We start from the raw sequence: 19709 nt of genomic DNA, 5'->3' as shown, positions 1-19709 counted from the left end.
TCAGTTTATTCCAAACGCGCCGTCTACTTTTCTCTGGGCAATGAGCGATGCCCATTCGCGAAGTATTCATTCTTTTGAGTCAATTCTTTTCAAAGGCTTGATCAAACCAATTGGCAAACGAGTGAATTGGTTCATGAATCAGTTTGAATGAGTCGTTCAGTTCCCTGCCGCACGCGCTGAGCATCTGAAGTGGTTCACTCGGAGTTGTAACGTTTAAGAACAGAAAGAGCGTTGAAAACGTGGCTGGAACTGCACTGAATTGAAATCTGCAAAGGATATTATTTGCTAGCGATGGAGATCCTTATTAGATGAACACCGCGTGTGCTGTCTACTGTTTAACAGGTAATAACTTGGGCTACATTCGATTACAGTACACGATACCTCTGACATTAGTTTGTTGTACGTGTGTGGCTTATAACAGAGGGGAGTCAAGTTGAATGCAGCTTCCAAGAGACAAAAAATAGCCGATTAAGATTTTCTTATTTTTAATACAATAACACCGGTGCGAGTACGTTCAGCAAGTCATATCATCAGCTGCTAAATTCAGATCTGTGATTGCTTGCTGGCGCTGAGCCAGAGATAGATGTGTTTTTAGAGCACTGCGCATTATAACCAAATCACACATGATTCTTTTGAGCTTATTAAAGCATTGGCCAATCAGAGGCGTTCAGATGAGTCATCGCTAAAATGCCGGTCCTTCCTTCACTCGCTCACTGACTGAATGCCTCTTTCTGGCGAATTCTCTCGCAGGAACAACAAAGTGCAGATGTGTGTACGAATCTTTAATTAAGATATTGATTTCACAGTGTTAACAGTTTCAGTGATTTTAATGGGAGTTTCTGAGAGTGATTGAAATCTAGACTGTCAGTGAAAATGATCTTTGATAATGTAAATGTTATTTGCTCTCTTTCTGAACAATGAAAGATTAGTAGCAATATTTATATCACATTAACTTTCAATGTTAAATTCACATTTAATATAAAGTCAGTCGTATTAAAAATATGTTATGGCATGACACCTATATCTGTTACTTAAGTAAACAGACAGGGTTTTATAATAAATTACATAAATTGGAGTAAAGGCTGATGAAATATATACATTTATACACGCACACATACATTACATACATTTTATCTATATATCTAAATAAAAATAGGCTCAGTATATGTGACCCAAAGTAACTAGTAACTAACTACTTGAGTAGATTTTTTATCCGATACTCTTTTACTCTTACTCGAGTAACTATTCAAGACTAGTACTTTTACTTTTACTTGAGTAAATATTTCTAGAAGTACTTTTACTTTTACTTGAGTACAGTTTTTGGGTACTCTACCCACCTCTGTTTGCAAATAAGTACTTTTTGTTAGGAGCTTGCAGTGTAGCTAACAACTCAAAACTGTAGTATTACTGGTCGCAGGGGTGTCGGACTGGGGGTAAAACCAGTACTGATTACCAGGGCCCCAAAGGAAGAGAGGGCCCTTGAAAAGTCTGGAATATATTTTATTTTACCTGGATATTTTAATTTCCTAATTAAATTTCATAATGAATGTCAGATGAAACTTATATTTTGTGTATTGGCTGAATAACTTTGATTACGGTTACGACTGACGGTCTCATGATCCCACCCCACTTGCTAATGCGCCAAATGGTTTAGTCCATCTGCACGCAGTTTGTTTATGTTAGTTTAGTTGAGCATCTGGTGGAGCGCTGTAGAAATTTATTTTTATCAAAGAAAGTCAAATCAGGCCACCAAAAAAGAAAGGAAAGACAGGAGAAGGAAAGAAAACAAAATGAGGGGAAACAATTGGTAGGCTACTAACTTCTTTTTAAAGAAAGGTGAGCATAAACTAGAACCCGAAATTTATAGTGCAAAACTGCATGAAAATCCCCACGAATCCCCTATCTATCGTTAGTGCTAAAAATGAACTGAGACAACCCATTGAAAGAGCAGAACATTCACTTTCAGATGGCAATTTGGTTATACGTGTAATCTCAGGTAAAGGCTAAATAAACTGTACACTAACAATGCTGTTTGCATACAACACACCATTATAATAGCGTAATTTTGAAACATTTTTAATTTTAAATTAATAGGCTATAATATCAAAAAATAGCAATAGTATGCTAATCAGTTTCATAGGTAACTTGTTAGCTCATTAGTAGTTACAGGTGAAACTCCAACAATTAGAATATTGTGCAAAAGTTCATTTATTTATGTAATTCTAATATATAATATAGTTTATATATTAATATATTGTTATAATGGTATAACTAATATATTACATACACTCATTACATGCAAAGTGAGATATTTCAAGCCTTTATTTGTTTTAATGTTGATGATTATTTATGGCTTACAGCTTATGAAAACCCCAAATTCAAAATTAGAATATTGTGAAAAGGTTTTCAGAGCTGTAAGCCATAATCATCAAAATTACAACAAATAAAGGCTTGCAATATTTCACTTTGCATGTAATGAGTCTATGTAATATATTAGTTTCACTTTTATAAGTTGAATTACTGAAATTAACTTTTACATTATGTACACAAATGTTTACAAATGAACAACAGGACTGGCAGGCCCATCAGGACTGCCTATGCGTAGGGCCCGGGATCTTGTGCAACGCCCCTGACTGGTCGGGTTAATTTTGACAAAATGCATGCAAGTACAGTAAGTTCCCAAACACTGGTGCATGTCATTATTCTTAATAATTGATCAAATAATAATAAAGCTTAGTGAACGTTTCGTATAGAAAGCTAACAAATGAACACTTTGACCTCAGCCCCCATAAAATGACCCGTCAGATCTCCAAGATATTTTCCATCCTGCAGGAGGAAACTTTCTGTAATGAGATGGGAACAATCTGTCGACGCTCCAGCTGCCATGTTGTGTTTAATGGCATCACAGATTGTGCAAGCCAAGCGTTACTCTACAACAATGATGCTGACGCAGACAGACAGATGCCAAACGCTGATGTTACAAGCACGCACAGAGAAAACACACCTACCGTTTTGTGTATATCATCTTCATATTCCAACAAAGAAAACACTGCATCTTTTTATATATAATTTGTTTAATTTCTAACATGCACTCATTCAAGGCTGCGTTTTAACTTACATAAAGTTACGTGGTTCTATGTACGTATTACATAGAACCAAGCTTAAACTGCATATAAAGCATTTATGTAACACCTAATTTGTGCATTAAATGCAGTTATGTTAAATAAAGTTATGACAGTCTTGCACACAATTCTAAAAATGCCCACAAGTTTGTGTGCATCTTAAATTACAAAACTGTATCCGATTATGAAAAAATGGTTAAATATTGTGAAAAATAGTAAAACCGATTATTGGACAATCTCTACCATAAACCAATCCAAGGATTTCTCAGAACTTTCAAACAAGGCTTTGTACAGTCGACACTGAAATTTTCCCTTTGCTTTTCAATAGTTAAAAATTACACATTATTGGTTACCGATCATTATCGGCCGATAATTACTCTGTTCAATCTCATAAACAGATCTCATGCTGAGATGCAAAATGATGGGCACCAGATTTGTATGTGCATAAGATATGCATAATGAGCAATATATATTTTTAATAATAATGTTAATGGTTACTAAAAACACAACAGTTTGTGGTCAGTTCATACTTAAATTTGATGTGGAATACACCATGTATTCATTTGAAGTTCAAAATAAACATTTGCAAAACAAACCGAACAAGTGAAATGTGTATGTCTCTATATAAAAACATTTGAAAACCAAACAAGTTTGTCTGTAATATGAAAAAATAATGTACTTTTTTTTTCTTCTGCTAAAATGTTAAATCTGTATACCTCTCTCTCTCATTATTTATTCATTTTTTTATTATTCATGCTGGGATTGTTTGTCATTATTAACCTACAGTATACAGGACATTTTTATGTGGTCAGTGCTCAGTTTATATAAAATGGTCTAAAGAGCCAACAGTTTTTGTTTTAAGTTGATTGTTTGTTATATAAATTTGTTGTATTTAAATTATTTTTGCTATATTTTATTATTTAAATGTCTTATTTTTATTTATTTTTTAATGAACATTACTTATTCAAGGCTTTGCATTAAAGGTTTTTCAGACGTGCTGCATATAATCTTTACAATTTAATATAAAGTAACTAATTATGTGTGACCACTGACACAACCTCTCCTACCCTAAAAACTTAAAACACTGACCAGGATGGCACAAACACATTTTTTGTCCCTGTTTGAGGGAGTAATGGAGCTTGAGAAAGAATCAGAGTGTGACAGAGGAACAATCACATACAGGAATCCATTACAAAGAAACAAGCGTGATTCAAGATGCAAAAGCAGCACATATTAAAGCAACTCAGAGCTTATTACATGTACAGTTTCACACAGAAACCAATTTGCTTTCCATTGATTGCTTTTCAGGCAATTCGATTTCCATCGACACCAGAGTGAGAGAGAGCTTGGGTCAGCGGCACTTTCGTCGCTTCAGACGTGCGAGCGTTTCATCCAGCACTCGCTCCTTCCGGATAACAAATAACTCAAGCGCATGAAAAACTCCCCCAGCCTCAGATTATGTATCCGTCTTTATTTCCGATATTAGCTCTTTCTTTCTGCAAACTTGGCTGATTTTCTAAATTGCGTGTTATCGACTGATGCAGGCAGGGCCTGCGGGGCGGCAAGTGGAGCTGCGCCAGCGCTTGTAACCATTAGTCTGTTCAAAGGCCCGGGCATGGATCCACCGCAGCCCTTACCACTGCAAACGGAAACCCCGATACCCAAGAAACACACCGGCTCAGAGATCTGATGCGAGCTGCTCAAGGTCAGACGGGCTGAGCAGGGCACGCATGAGTGTTCAATCCCAGACCGAAGTACCTGAGTCGCTCCTGAGGATTGACTCTGTGGTGATATCAGGGTATCGGTTTCCCCTGCGAGTCCCTGGGAAAAGCCGATCCCAGAAACTCACGTTTCACATTCGGAGCGCCAGAGCTAATCCAGTAAAGTATCCCCAGAGGAGGATTTCCTCGCTCTTTCAGCCCTCATGAGACTCAATCCAGGTCTCATTTAAGTATCAATTTATCTCAGATGCTTCTTCTAGAGACAAAAATAGAGAGTCAGTAGGTGTCATACTGTAAAATAAATGTGAATAGCAGTTCAGAGTATTTGAGCTATTAATCGATTCTAAGCTCATTAGTATTCGTACATAACATTGCCATATGGTTTGTAGACTTGCATACAAGGCAAATTGCATAATATGTAGTAATCACATATGCACACCTTTAGAAACACAAAAATCTGTTATGTGTGTGTGTGTGTGTGTGTGCGCGTGTGTGTCAATTTCAGTCACTAATGTGCTAGATTCATACTTTTTGTACAGCAAAGCACTTGATTCGCTCTCATCATTGTCGTCAAGAAGTAACTAGAAAAGGATAAATTAAAGACATTTCATGTGTGATCTTTCATCACTCTGAGTGAAGCTCAAACACGGATGTTTACTGGGTGTTTACAGGTGAAGGACTTTCGACTTTAACCTCGGTGGATTTTGACAAATGCCTCTCAACCCCTCATGCTCTTCAGACAAATGTAACGCTTAAACTCAAACGCTTAATTTCCTCCGCTGTTGAATGCGAGCAGCAGCCATTAATCAGGTGCGCGGCGCTTGAGCGTGTGCTAACAGCCAGATGGTGGCGGCTGGCGGCTCAATCCATCAGCCGTGATTGGAGAACGAAAAGGTTCAGGAGTTTCGAGTCGTGCCCACATCGAGAGAGTAATTGCCCATCATGGTGGGCGTCGAGGTGTTTTACCGAGACACCAACCCTCTGCTTTGCATTCTGGGTATTATTCAAAAATTCCTTGACTTCAGATGACAGATTATGGAGGCCAAGCTCCGCCCCCTTCTACAAAGGTTCTGAGCTACAGTCGTGGCCAAAAGTTTTGAGAATTACATAAATATTAGTTTTCAAAAAGTTTGCTGCTAAACTGCTTTTAGATCTTTGTTTCAGTTGTTTCTGTGATGTACTGAAATATGATTACAAGCACTTCATACGTTTCAAAGGCTTTTATCGACAATTACATGACATTTATGCAAAGAATCAGTATTTGCAGTGTTGCCCCTTCTTTTTCAGGACCTCTGCAATTCGACTGGGCATGCTCTCAATCAACTTCTGGGCCAAATCCTGACTGATAGCAACCCATTCTTTCATAATCACCTCTTGGAGTTTGTCAGAATTAGTGGGTTTTTGTTTGTCCACCCGCCTCTTGAGGATTGACCACAAGTTCTCAATGGGATTAAGATCTGGGGAGTTTCCAGATCTTAATCTGGAAGTTAGAGTTGAAGCAATTTGAACCTATTTCTCTAACCCATCTGCAAGAAATAGTCGGTCATTTAAAGCCGTCGGGCTCCTCTATGGACGCCATCCCTCCTTTTCTGTTGAAAAAAGTTATTGATGCTGTGGGGCCTTATTTGTTAAACATTATAAATCGATGTCTGGAAACCTCCATGGTACCAGAAGCACTGAAACATGCTATAGTTCGGCCAATGTTAAAGAAACCTAACTTAGACTTAAATGTTATGGACAATTATAGACCAGTTTCAAATCTGCCTTTTATTTCTAAGATTTTGGAGAAGATAGTTCTGAAACAATTGCAGAGTTTCCTGGATGAAAATAAGGTTTTTGAGCTTTTTCAATCAGGTTTTAAAAAATTCCACTCAACAGAGACTGCACTTTTGAAAGTCCTAAACGATGTTTTAATAGCTGCCGACACTGGGGTTTCTACTGTATTATTACTACTAGATCTGAGTGCGGCCTTTGATACGGTGGATCATTCTATTCTTCTTGCTCGTCTGGAGCATTGGGTCGGTATCAAAGGTCCTGCCTTAGAATGGTTTAGGTCTTATTTGTCAAATAGGAAGTTTAGCGTTAACATTGGGGAATATTCGTCAAAGGCTGCTTTTCTGTCTTGTGGTGTTCCGCAGGGATCTATTTTAGCTCCAATTCTTTTTTCACTATACATGCTTCCATTAGGGTCTATTTTTAGGAAACATGGGTTGTCGTTCCACTGCTATGCGGACGACACTCAAGTTTATTTACCCCTAAAATCAAATTGTGATGGACTGGAAAAAATTAGGGCCTGTATATCTGATGTGAAAGCTTGGTTATCTCTAAATTTTCTTAATTTTAATGAAAATAAAACCGAAATGATAGTGTTTGGCTCATCAAATACTCTTACTCAAATAACCCTAGGTAATGTAACACTGTCTGCAAAGACTTGTGTAAAGAACTTGGGTGTTGTGTTTGATGATGGTTTGAAATTTGACAAGCAGATAAGCTCAGTGGTCAAATCCTGCTTTTTCCAGCTCCGTCTTTTAGCCAGAGTAAAAACAATTATATCTTTTAATAACTTTGAAAGACTAATTCATGCATTTCTGACATCGAGACTTGACTATTGCAACTCATTGTATTATGGGATCAGCCAATCAACTTTATCCCGGTTGCAGATGGTACAAAATGCGGCGGCGAGACTTCTAACAGGTACTAAAAAACGGGACCATATTACTCCAGTATTACGTCACTTGCACTGGTTACCTGTACGATACCGTGTGGATTTTAAAATTCTTCTGTTGGTTTTTAAATCTTTAAATGGTGTGGCCCCTACTTATCTTTCGGATCTACTGGTAGAACATCGTCCAGCTATGTCTCTCCGGTCGTTAAACCAGAGATTATTGTGTATACCGAAATCAAAGCTAAAAAGCAGGGGTGATCGTGCATTTTCAGTGGCCGCTCCAAGACTGTGGAATGCTTTACCTTTTAGTATTAGATTTGCTCCATCCTTGTCTGTTTTTAAATCTAGGCTAAAAACCTATCTTTTTGATTTAGCAAATGGCTAAAGATGAAATGTACTGTTTTTGTATTGTTTTTATATTTGTATTTTGTATTGATGTAAAGCACACTGGTCAACTGGTGTTGTGTTTAGTAGTGCTATAGAAATAAAATTGACATTGACATTCCAGGCCATGGACCCAAAATTTCAACATTCTGGTCCCCGAGCCACCTAGTTATCACTTTTGCCTTATGGCACGGTGCTCCATCGTGCTGGAAAATGCATTGTTCTTCACCAAACTGTTGTTGGATTGTTGGAAGAAGTTGCTGTTGGAGGGTGTTTTGGTACCATTCTTTATTCATGGCTGTGTTTTTGGGCAGAATTGTTAGTGAGCTCACTCCCTTGGATGAGAAGCAACCCCACACATGAATGGTGTCAGGATGCTTTACTGTTGGCATGACACAGGACTGATGGTAGCGCTCACCTTTTCTTCTCCGGACAAGCCTTTTTCCAGATGCCACAAACAATCGGAAAGGGGTTTCATCGGAGAATATGACTTTGCCCCAGTCCTCAGCAGTCCATTCACTATACTTTCTGCAGAAGATCAATCTGTCCCTGATGTTTTTTTTGGAGAGAAGTGGCTTCTTTGCTGCCCTTCTTGACATCAGGCAATCTTCCAAAAGTCTTGGCCTCACTGTGCGTGCAGATGCGCTCACACCTGCCTGCTGCCATTCCTGAGCAAGCTCTGCACTGGTGGCACTCCGATCCCGCAGCTGAATCCTCTTTAGGAGACGATCCTGGCACTTGCTGGAATTTCTTGGACCCCCTGAAGCCTTCTTTACAAGAATTGAACCTCTTTCCTTGAAGTTCTTGATGATCCTATAAATTGTTGATTTAGGTGCAATCTCAGTAGCCACAATATCCTTGCCTGTGAAGCCCTTTTTATGCAACGCAATGATGGCTGCATGGTTTCTTTGCAGGTCACCATGGTTAACAATGGAAGAACAATGATTTCAAGCATCACCCTCCTTTTAACATGTCAAGTCTGCCATTCTAACCCAATCAGCCTGACATAATGATCTCCAGCCTTTTGCTCGTCAACATTCTTACCTGAGTTAACAAGACGATTACTGAAATGATCTCAGCAGGTCCTTTAATGACAGCAATGAAATGCAGTGAAAAGGTTTTTTTGGGATTAAGTTAATTTTCATGGCAAAGAAGGACTATGCAATTCATCTGATCACTCTTCATAACATCCTGCAGTATATGCAAATTGCTATTATAAAAAATTAAGCAGCAACTTTTCCAATTTCCAATATTTATGTAATTCTCAAAACTTTTGGCCAGGACTGTAGGTTCTGAGTTAGGTTAAATAATAGCAGAGATAAAATCTGAATAACACCCAGTACTCCGAGAGTTGCCATTTTATACCAAACAGTGGATGCACCCATTGGTTGATATTCAAGTGGCCTTAATGACATCATCTGAAGAGGAAAGTCATTTCAGAGGTGACAAAGTGTGTCAGTTCTGATTTCAAGTATCTAACCTGCAAGCGAAATTAAATTACTTCTTCAATCCAGAAGCATTCTGGGTAATTTTCAACAACCCCTCAACATCACACGACAGATTACAGAAGTCAAGCCCCGCCCACTTCTTCAAATCCATTGTTTAAAGTGAGGTAATGCATGCAGTTTTGAGCAAGTTTTAATAATAGCAGAGATAAGAAATTACATTAACCTTTTTTTTTTTTTTTTTTTTTAAACCAGAATTCAGAAAAGCAGCCATTTTATACCACACAAACAGCAGAAGCACCCATTGGGTTGATGACATCATCTGAAGAGGAAAGTCGTTTTTGGCACTGAAGAATAGTGTCAATTTTAATCAGAAGTACCAAACTATATTTAGTCACTAAACCATATCACTTAATCAAATCAGAAGCATTCTGGGTATTATTCAAAAACGCATCAACATCAGATAACAGATTAGAGAGGCCAAGCCCCGCCCCTTCTACAGAGGCGGGGCTTAGGGATAGCATTGTTTTAGGTTTAATGTTAGCAGAGATAAACCACTAATCACACACAAAAAGGACTTGGTCTAGAATAATACACAGAATTCAGAAAAGTCAACATTTAATTCCAGAGAATTGACAGAAGCACCCATTGGTTGATATTCAAGTGGATAACTTGATGACATCATCTGAAGAGGAAAGTCGTTTCAGTGGTGACAAAGTGACATTTTTGATTGCAGATATCAAGCTAACGAACAATATTTATTCACTACACCATTTTAGTTCTTCCAACCAGAAGCATTCTGGGTATTATTCAAAAACCCCTCAACATCAGATGACAGATTACGGAGCTCAAGCTCCGCCCCCTTCTACAAAGGCATGGTTTATGAGGTAATGCATGTGGTTCTGAGCAAGGTCCAATAATAGCAGAGATAAAACACTAATCACATAAAAAAAAAAAATAATAATAATAATAATAATTTCTCCCCTTTTCCCCATCCAATCAGTTCTTGATGCATAAAAATGTATCCTGACGGTAAAATCTATAGTACAGAAGTTGAACAGGTTGTAAATTACATTTCTTGTTGCTTCAAGCCCATGTTTTTTAGGAAAAAGGTTGATTAATTCATTAAAGTCAGTCAATTATGATTAAAAGCTAACACAATTCTTTTAAGTGAGTGAGCAATCATTAAGAAGCTCAGTTTGCATGGATCTAAAATTGTTCAATCATATTGTGTCTTCTGTTGAAATGGATTCTAGTTATTCTCATACTGTCTTGATCTCATTAACGGCAGCGATGAAAGAGAACAGCCAAATTTGTGCTTGCAAGGCAATTAAGCTAAAAATGCTGACATTTTAAAGTGAGAATCATTTATAAAAAAAACAAAACGGAACGATGCGAACAATGTGAAATGAATGTGAAAATGAATGTGACCATTTTTTTTTCAATTATTATTATTATTTTTTTTTTATTGAAAGAAATTAATACTTCTATTCAGCAAGTATGTGTTAAATTGATCAAAAGTGAGTAAAAAAATAAAATAAAAATGAATCATGGTTTCCACAAAAATATAAAGCAGCACAACTGTTTTCAACATTGATAATGATAATCAATGTTTCTTGAGCAGCAAATAAGCATTTCAGAATGATTTCTGAAGGATCATGTGACACTGAAGACTGGAGAATTGATGGTGAAAAATCAACTTTGCATCACAATTAATAAATACAATTTTTAATATATGTATTCAAATAGAAAACCGTTATTTTAAATTCTAAGAATGTTTCATAATATTACTGTTTTTTTGACCAAATAAATGTAGTTTTGGTGAGCAGAAGAGACTTTGGTGAGCTTTGCACTTATATATTCTTTGTTCTATCCTACAGAATAGAACAGAATAGAAGTGCAGAGAGAGCGGAGCTGGTAGAATAGGTGTGTGTGGACACGTGGAGCTCCGTTTTCAGTTTTCAGTGAATGAGTTTCAAGCATCATCTCAGCCGTCAAACACAAACACATTAAGACATTAAAACATGTACACATGTAGCTGATAATGAGAAACTATATAATACTGGTGTACTGCCTTATTGCATACTGAAAGTGTCGTTATATGACTGTGGGGAGTGGGGCGGGGCCGAGGGACGTGGGAACAAGGAAGGAGGCCGGCAATGATTGGGAAATCAGTGACACCTGCGACCCACCGCCGGTCTCGAGTCCCACGTAGGAGATGGAAGGATATAAAACTGGAGAGACGACAGTGAAGGACGAGAGAGGACCAGGCCTGGGTTTTTAGTTGGGTTTTGATTTTATTTTGTGCGCATCAGTCGTTCGTGAGGGGCTGGTGCGCTGTTTTGTGTTTATTTTGTGATTAAAGCTTTCATTTGATTGTCCGCCGGTTCCCGCCTCCTTCTTCCCGATGATTAGGAAGATTTTATCATTACAATGACATACTAGGGGGTTGTGGGTAATAGTAGTTGAAATAAACACAATACACTAATGCAAACTTCTAAAATCTGCCAGGATTAGTATTCCATACAGGCAAAGTTATTATAAACTAAATTTATAAACTGAAACCATGTGGTAAAACAGAAAACGGTTAATGCAAAAAATAAAAATGTTATATAAACACGATGAAATAAAATAAGTTAAAGGGTTATCATTTAGCATTTTCTTTTAGCATAATTTTAAAGTATACTTTAAATAAACAAAACCTAAACTAATAATTAATTATAAAATATATAAAAAAGAAATCTAATAAAAATGACAAACACAATAAAAAGTTACTGATACAAACTAAAATGGTAAAATAAAACCCAATAGCAAATATCAAGGATATAAACAATACTATAATAAATACCACTGCATCCAGACACCTTCAACACACAACTGAGCTGCACTAAAGTTATTCTTTCCTAATATTAATTATGAATACTGAGCAAATTAGGATCCAAATTCACAGTTTTATAACTAAAGTTACACTGGATTGCAGCATAACACTCCAAAGCACTTCATGAACTATACACTGTCAGGCATTTACAGAAAAAGTAGAGTCAAATATAATTACGTTACTAAATGAACAGCTCCAGTTTTGTGCAGGAACAGATTTGCTCTCATGTAGGGTCACAACTTAATGTCCAGCGTCAACAGTCCTGGTGCTGAAGCGGGACATGCACTTACAGCAGACAGCTGAAGCATCTCATTAAGACTTCATGTGAACGCACGAGAGGCCAGGAGCACAGAGCCAGACAGGAAGTCCGTCCGTCACATTTAGAGCACTTAGGTCCAATAACCGCTCCATCATTGGGAACACGATAGCATGATGAATTCACTTCCATTCTGAAGCGGGGAAATGCTGCTGAGGCTGAACCCGGGTGACAGAAAGCTGCTCAAGGATGCTAATCTATCCGCTCGCGCTCAACCAGAGAGCTGGAGAAAACTAGTTTCATATCAGCTCGAACGCTTTCAGACATATGATGCGTTTTAATTAGGAAGCTCATGTCTACGGCAGGCCTCAGCAGCACACACGTGGCCACAAAAGACAAAAGAGTTTGATGGGACATAATGAACATTTACTAACAAAAACAATCATATCATTTGGTCAGAGAGAATACTTGGAAAATCCCATTCTTAACGAATTTAACACTTTTTTTTGTTCCAAACATAAAATACCTTTAAAAAGTGAGAAAGCTTTACGTGAGAAGCAAGACTTCATTACATATACATTTTACATTTATGCATTTAGCAGATGCTTTTATCCAAAGTGAGTTACATTGCATTCAGGCCAACAATTTTCTCCTATCATGTGTTGCCTGCGATTCGAACCCTCAACCATGCGCTTGTTAATATAATGCTCTACCACTTGAGCTACAGCTTCATAAGATGTTATGAGAATACTTAATATACTGCATGTGGAATATTATTATTATTATTTACTCGTTTCAATATATAGTAAATGTAATATTAAATATAGTAAAAAACAAAAACAAACAAACAAAAAAAACCTTTTGATTGATGGATACGTTTTCTACATTGTTTATGCTTTGATTTGAATGAAAACAACGTATCCCTGTGGCGCAGTGAATGCGGTTTACAGAGGAGACAAATTGTTGAATAAAGTCACAAAAGGTATTCCTATAGCTTCGTAATATTACAGTGGTATTTAATAAATCCCACTGATGCCACATGGATTATTTTACAGATCTCCTTGCTACGTTTCTGGACGTTCATCGCATAAGGACCCTTTGTTTCTATGGGAGGGTCAGAGCGTGGTCAGAATGCATCAAAAAATATCTTAATTTGTGTTCTGAAGATGAACGAAGGTCTTACAGGTTTGGAACGACATGAGGGCGAGTCATTAATGACATCATTTACATTTTGGGGTGAAGTATACCTTTAAGGTGATTCATGAAACGAAGTTGTAATATCTCATGCTGCAAGTATATTCATATTGTTTCAAGATTTTAGATTTTCTTTTTATTGGGAGTTTTTTCATTTGTGTTTTTATTGCACATCAGCACCGAAGAAAAGGTTGAATAGCTGAATTAACTCATCAGACAGCAGCCCGGTGTGACTGACTCAGAGGAGAGATTCACCCGTGTGTACGTGAGGAACACCATCAGGGTTTCCCTCCATCTCTCTGCCTCCTCCAAATAAAATAAAAAAAGAGAGAGAAAGCTCTCAGCTGAATGAGAAAGTCTCTCTCAGTCTCAGTGCTGCAGTGACTGTGAGAGCAGATTTATGAGGCCCTCTAATGGACTCTACAGAAAAACCCCTCCATCAGCACGGCTCTCCATCCACACACACACACACACAGAGAGAGAGAGAGAGAGAGAGACACACAACAACAGTATGACACAGCGCTCGATTCATGGATTCCAAATCTGTGGAGTTTATCATGGTTTCTGTGCTGATTTAAGAGTAAATATGGAGAATTCTGGTCAAATATTCAAATCAGAGCTGAAAACACATATCACAATTTGCCAAAACTATTACAAGACTTCTATAAGTGAACAAAATTCATTTAAGCATTTGCTTGTATTAAATGAACAAATGAATGAAGTGTATAGCGCATATGCCTTTAAAAAATTTAAATTAATTAATTAAATTTTTAATAAATGACATACTTAAACAACGGAGAAGAAACCTGTTAGACAAAGCTGATTCTACCATGAGTCATCTCGGCTGCAAGAACTCGAGGTTTCTTGTGTATGTGTGTGTGTGTGTGTGTGTGTGTGTGTGTGTGTGTGTGTGTGTGTGTGTGTGTGTGTGAAGGCTGCTTCAGTGTAATGAATAAATGCTGGAGTTTCCTTATAAACACAGCAGTCAATACAACACAAGAATATAAATCAAGCTCTGCTGCCTGCTGACAGATATTCAACACCACCTGCCTTACACACACACACACACACACACACACACACACTGCAAGCATGCGCTCCTATTGTAAGCACTTAACACATTCCTGCAGCAGCAGAAAATGCAACATGTATTTTCAGTACATTATGAACTGCCTTCTAACACGCTTCATAATAAACGATGCATGAAATCAAACTTATGTAGCTACTAGCTGGGATTTCTCTTAATACAATGATGCAATGCAGTTAGCAGTAGAGATGTCAGACACACTGTCACTTCGATCCAGATTACAGATTAAAAACAGATACGGTGAACTCTATTTGATGCCGTTATTGCACTTCCACTGCAGTTTAAATGCATTTCATTACTGAATGTTAACTTGCATTATTACTTGAGAAATGCAGACAGTTTAGAATATGAGCATTAATATTCATAATACATGATTTATAGAATCTTATTTTAATATTCTCAGTTTTTTCATTTTTATTTTAGTTAATCATTTAGTTTTTATGTAATTAATACGTTTTTGGTAATAATGTTGATGTGTGTCATTTTATTGCCGTCGATTTAATTGGATAATTAATGAAGCAATACTTAATTGAGAAATGCATACAATTAATTGAGACCGTTAGTATGCCCTTGCTAATACAGTATTTGTAAAATTTAACCTTTTTTTGTGTGATTTATTCAGAGTTCAATTTCATTTTTATATTTTGGTTTCATTTTAATTTTAGTTAGTTTCAGTAATTTTCTGTGCTTTTTGTCGTATTTCATTACTGACAGTTTACTTAGATTAAACTTGCTTACTTATACAAGCAAATATTATTAGCATGCACTTTTTTTATTTATTCTGTTTTTAGATTAGATTTAGTTAAGTTTTAGGAATTTTGTGGTGTTTTTGTCCATTTTAAGTGCATTTATTTATGTCTATATACTGTGGATTCTATTACATTTTAGTTTCTTTAGTTTCAGTATTTTTTACTGAAATCAAAAATGAGAAATGTTGCCTTGACAACTAGCTGAAATAAAATAAGTTTAAAGATGCTTGTGTATTTTATTACGTCTATTTTATTTCAAGTAATTAAATTAATTTTTTTTTACCTGTTTAGTTTTACTTAACAAAAATAGCCATGTTTTGCTGTGAAAATAAAAAGACCTGTGACATTTCACTATGGTGACATTGCTAGTTGACTCAATTAACTAATTAATAAAATCTAAATAAGCTTCTTTCTTCTACTCTAGAAATAAAGGCAACAACAAATGCCCTTAAAAACAGAAAGTGCATGAGAGAAAGAAAGTGGGTTTAATTGGGTTTTGAGGCCAAGTAATAACCACTTAAGTTTGCAAACAAGCTCCTGGTCGTTTGATAAATGTGCTTAATTTAAAAATAACCTTGTTAGTCCGATTTAAGCAAAGAAAAGCAGGGAGATTTGGAGCCTACTTACAGTTATTAAGCAGCCGACGAGAAGGACAAAATGAAGACTGTCCAGATATTCACAACAATTCATCAATTACTCAAACATGCAGAACCCTTCGGAGGGATCTAGCACATTTTCCCGAGAGCCTGAACACACCGGAGGGCCGAGCGGGATATTAGCTGATCCGTCTTACAGAAAGCAACAGAAGTTTTCATGCAAACGCAGCGTGCAAGTGTTTGCTCTCCTCACTGACCTGTCCAGAGGGGAATATCCATGAACGGAGTGGCGTTATGAACGAGGTCTCCGTGTCTCCACACACACCGTTCCTGATCCTGAAACACACACACACACACACCAGGAATAAATCATGTGCTTTAAAACACATACACAGAATTATTTGCACCACTTCTCAGAAGTTTAAAGTCGGTAATGTTTTGAAATATTTTTGAAAGTCATATCTGCTCACCAGGGATGCATTTAGTTGAGCAAAAATACAGTAAAATTGGGAGATATTACAACTTAAAATATACATTTTCTATGTGAATGTATTTTAAAATGTAATTTATTCCTGTGATGCAATGCTGAATTTTCAGCATCATTTCTCCAGTGTCACATGAAAATTCAAATGCACCTCTACTGAAGCCATTTTCATGTCCGAGCAATGCTAAACACACAACACCAGTGTGTAAGACCATGTGTTCAAACTGTAATTAAATTGAATTGCGTTATATAATTTATGCCTGCATTATGTGTGATATTTATTTTGAGCACCTGCCACTGCTCTTCTGAACACACAAAAAACACTGAGAATAGACCGAAGAGTACTGATCCAACCCTACTTCACAATCTGACAGACGCTTGAAGGAATAGAGCACCTGAAAGTTCAAATTGGCTGAAAATGTGCTCACTCTCAGGCCATCCAAGATGTAGATGAGTTTGTTTCTTCATCAGATTTGGAGAAATGTAGCATTGCATCACTAGCTCAGCAATGGATCCTGTGCAGTGAATGGGTGCCGTCAGAATGAGAGTACAAACAGCTGACAGCGAGTATATTTTCAGCCAATTTTCAATTGTGAGTGAACTCTGGCTAATAGGAATGCGTTTAGAAATGACTGCAAAGAGAATTGTCGTATGCAGAAGCCATCTTCATGAACAAAACTAGTCTGAAATAATTATAAAACACACACACAAAGACATTTCCTCTAACTGATTAAAAATACATAATGTAGAAATCATCACTTGACAAGATGCCCCAAATTTATCTGGAGCTGCAGAAACGCTTCCAGCTACTTCAGAAAGTCAAACTGGGTCACTGCCTGCAGGTTATTTGAGGAGATTCTCTCTCTCTCTCTCTCTCACACACACACACACACACACACAGAAGATGCACCAGGTTGTAAGATCATAACCTTCCCAGCATTCATGTTAAATATTAATACGGTATATTCATAGGATTTTAATCATAGATGTTGTTTCTCACAATGTGAGCAGGAGGAGATGTGCAGTGAGAAGCAGCGGTTTATAAAACAGACCAACATCTGAACAATACAATTTCAATAACCCACATCTGCGATTTCATTCTACTGAATTCTATAATAAAAATTTGCTAAGTTACGGTTGTTTTTTTAAAGGCAACCCAACATCACTATGAGTATTAAATAATTTTAAATACTAAATAAATAAACGACAATGATTAATAAATATTTACAATTGAAATAATGAAAAAATAAAATAGAAAAAAAAAAGTTCACGTGATTACAGCGCACGTGAGAAGTACACAGCTGAAGCCCTGCAGGCCGTTATGAAAAAGTGTTTCATCGATGAGAATCATATTACTGTGATAAAAGACAGATTCACGGCTGGACCGCATCGATTCTGTCTACGGCCCCGTCTCAACACACACACACACACACACACACACAGTGGTAATGAATCAGCCGCTGCAGTGTCAGCATGTGTGTAAGACGATGAAGATTCTGACACTAGAACGTGTGGTGATTAAACAAATACATTCATCGGTCTAATGCAGGACTGTTAATCCAGAACATCTGGCATTACACAGCAGGATCAGAAACACCCAAACACAAGTATCCCGTTTATTCACATGACTGAAAAAGACAAACAGTCATCTCTCTCTCTCGAGCATGTCAGTACTACAGCCATTCAAATGTGAAACTGCTTCACACACTTGAACATGAGACTCCTGCAGTGTGTTGAGCGCACACGAACGGGATTCTCACTTTAATAGAGACAGGCCTCAGCTAAACAAAGACGGACAGACAGACAGACAGACAGACAGACAGACAGACAGACAGACAGACAGATAATTGTAACCACACCACCCAGCTCCTACCACAGTTAATGTGTTCAGCAATAAAACCGTGGTAATCTGATATAAAATGCCACTTCTTTTTTGACATAAGGCATTGTCACAGAGCTGCCCTGTGTTCCCTCTGCCTGGTCTTTTTTTAGCATTAACACATGAACACATTCTTGGGTTTTAAACCTCTTTATTTACCTTGATGTGTCAGCGAGGTGTAGAGACGGACGATACTCACACAAGCACACACATTTACACATCTGTAACTAGACTGTTGTGTTCAGACTGGCCACCTGAACACTAAAACCAGTGGACATTTAACTTTGTCCTATAAACTGCTGGCTATTGCCTGGATCAGCATACACAGGGGCAGCCATCTTGAACTGAGTAAAAGAACCAAAGAGACTTTTGTCAGCCTTTTTATACCTTTGCTGTGTTGCATCATGGGCATTGGGAGATACCATGTATGTGTGGAAAGGGTTGGAAACTGTTCATGAGTTTTTGTATTTTACTTGTATAATTATTGCTGAATTGAAGTTATGGTATATTGTACTATTGATATTTGATGGATTGAAGGAAATAGTGTTATTTGATTTTTAATCCTTTTTATGTGTAAGTACTTCATATGATTTTCATGTGATATTACTGCTTCTGAGAAATGGTTGAACATGTGTGTATAAATTCTCTCGTATGACAGTAAGTGCAGTAGTTATTGAGAAGTACTCGAAGTGAATCATTGTCATACCTGAACCAAGGTTGGTTGGGTTTTTTTTTTTTTTTTAAGTAGGATTTTTCCATATTGAACTTTTTCTATTTTTTTTTTTCACCTGTGAGCCCTCTGCACTTTATTGGCTTGGGAACAATGAAATAAACATAAAAGCTGGCATTTAACATCCTCCATTTATTGTTTGAAGAACTCTAGACCCTTAGTAAACCATTGACAGGCATCACAACAGATGCAGCCATTATGAATAAATACTTCAATTGAAATAAATAAAAACAAGTAAACAACATAAATTAATGAATAAACAGACTGTTTTCTAGTGTCTTCTTGCATCATCAGCACACACGTTCCTGTTTAACACTGAGCTGCTTTGACACAATCTAGACTGTATAAAGCGCTATATAAACAAAAGGGGACTAAATTAATCCTAATGCAGAGGCACGGAGTGTGTGTGAATGGGTTTCTCTTTTTCTCTCTCTCTCTCTCTCTCTCTCTCACACACACACACACACACACAGAGAGAGAAAGAGAGAGAGAGAGAGAGAGAGAGCGGGAGAGAGAGAT

The 19709-nt window shown here is 37.2% G+C and overlaps 1 protein-coding gene across 4 annotated transcripts in view; it reads right to left on the bottom strand.

Annotated features, from left to right (window-relative positions):
* LOC132149626 (RNA binding protein fox-1 homolog 3-like) overlaps positions 1-18791 on the bottom strand; it is a 162557-nt gene extending 143766 nt beyond the window's left edge. For 3 of the 4 annotated variants that reach the window (XM_059559014.1, XM_059559016.1, XM_059559017.1), the window contains exons 1-2: positions 18620-18791; positions 16355-16433 (exon numbers count right to left, since the gene is read on the bottom strand). In XM_059559014.1, coding sequence (XP_059414997.1) covers positions 16355-16433; positions 18620-18681 — 141 coding nt within the window. In that variant the 5' untranslated portion in view covers positions 18682-18791. The remainder of the gene's footprint in view (positions 1-16354; positions 16434-18619) is intronic. The other variant, XM_059559015.1, reaches the window with a different exon arrangement.
* Between the last annotated feature and the right edge of the window lie 918 nt (positions 18792-19709).

Source organism: Carassius carassius, chromosome 9 (genome assembly GCF_963082965.1).
Source record: "Carassius carassius chromosome 9, fCarCar2.1, whole genome shotgun sequence".
In the NCBI taxonomy this organism is placed as follows: Eukaryota; Metazoa; Chordata; class Actinopteri; order Cypriniformes; family Cyprinidae; genus Carassius; species Carassius carassius.
The sequence above is the reverse complement of the archived record's forward strand: the minus strand, read 5'-3'. Positions and strand labels throughout refer to the sequence as shown.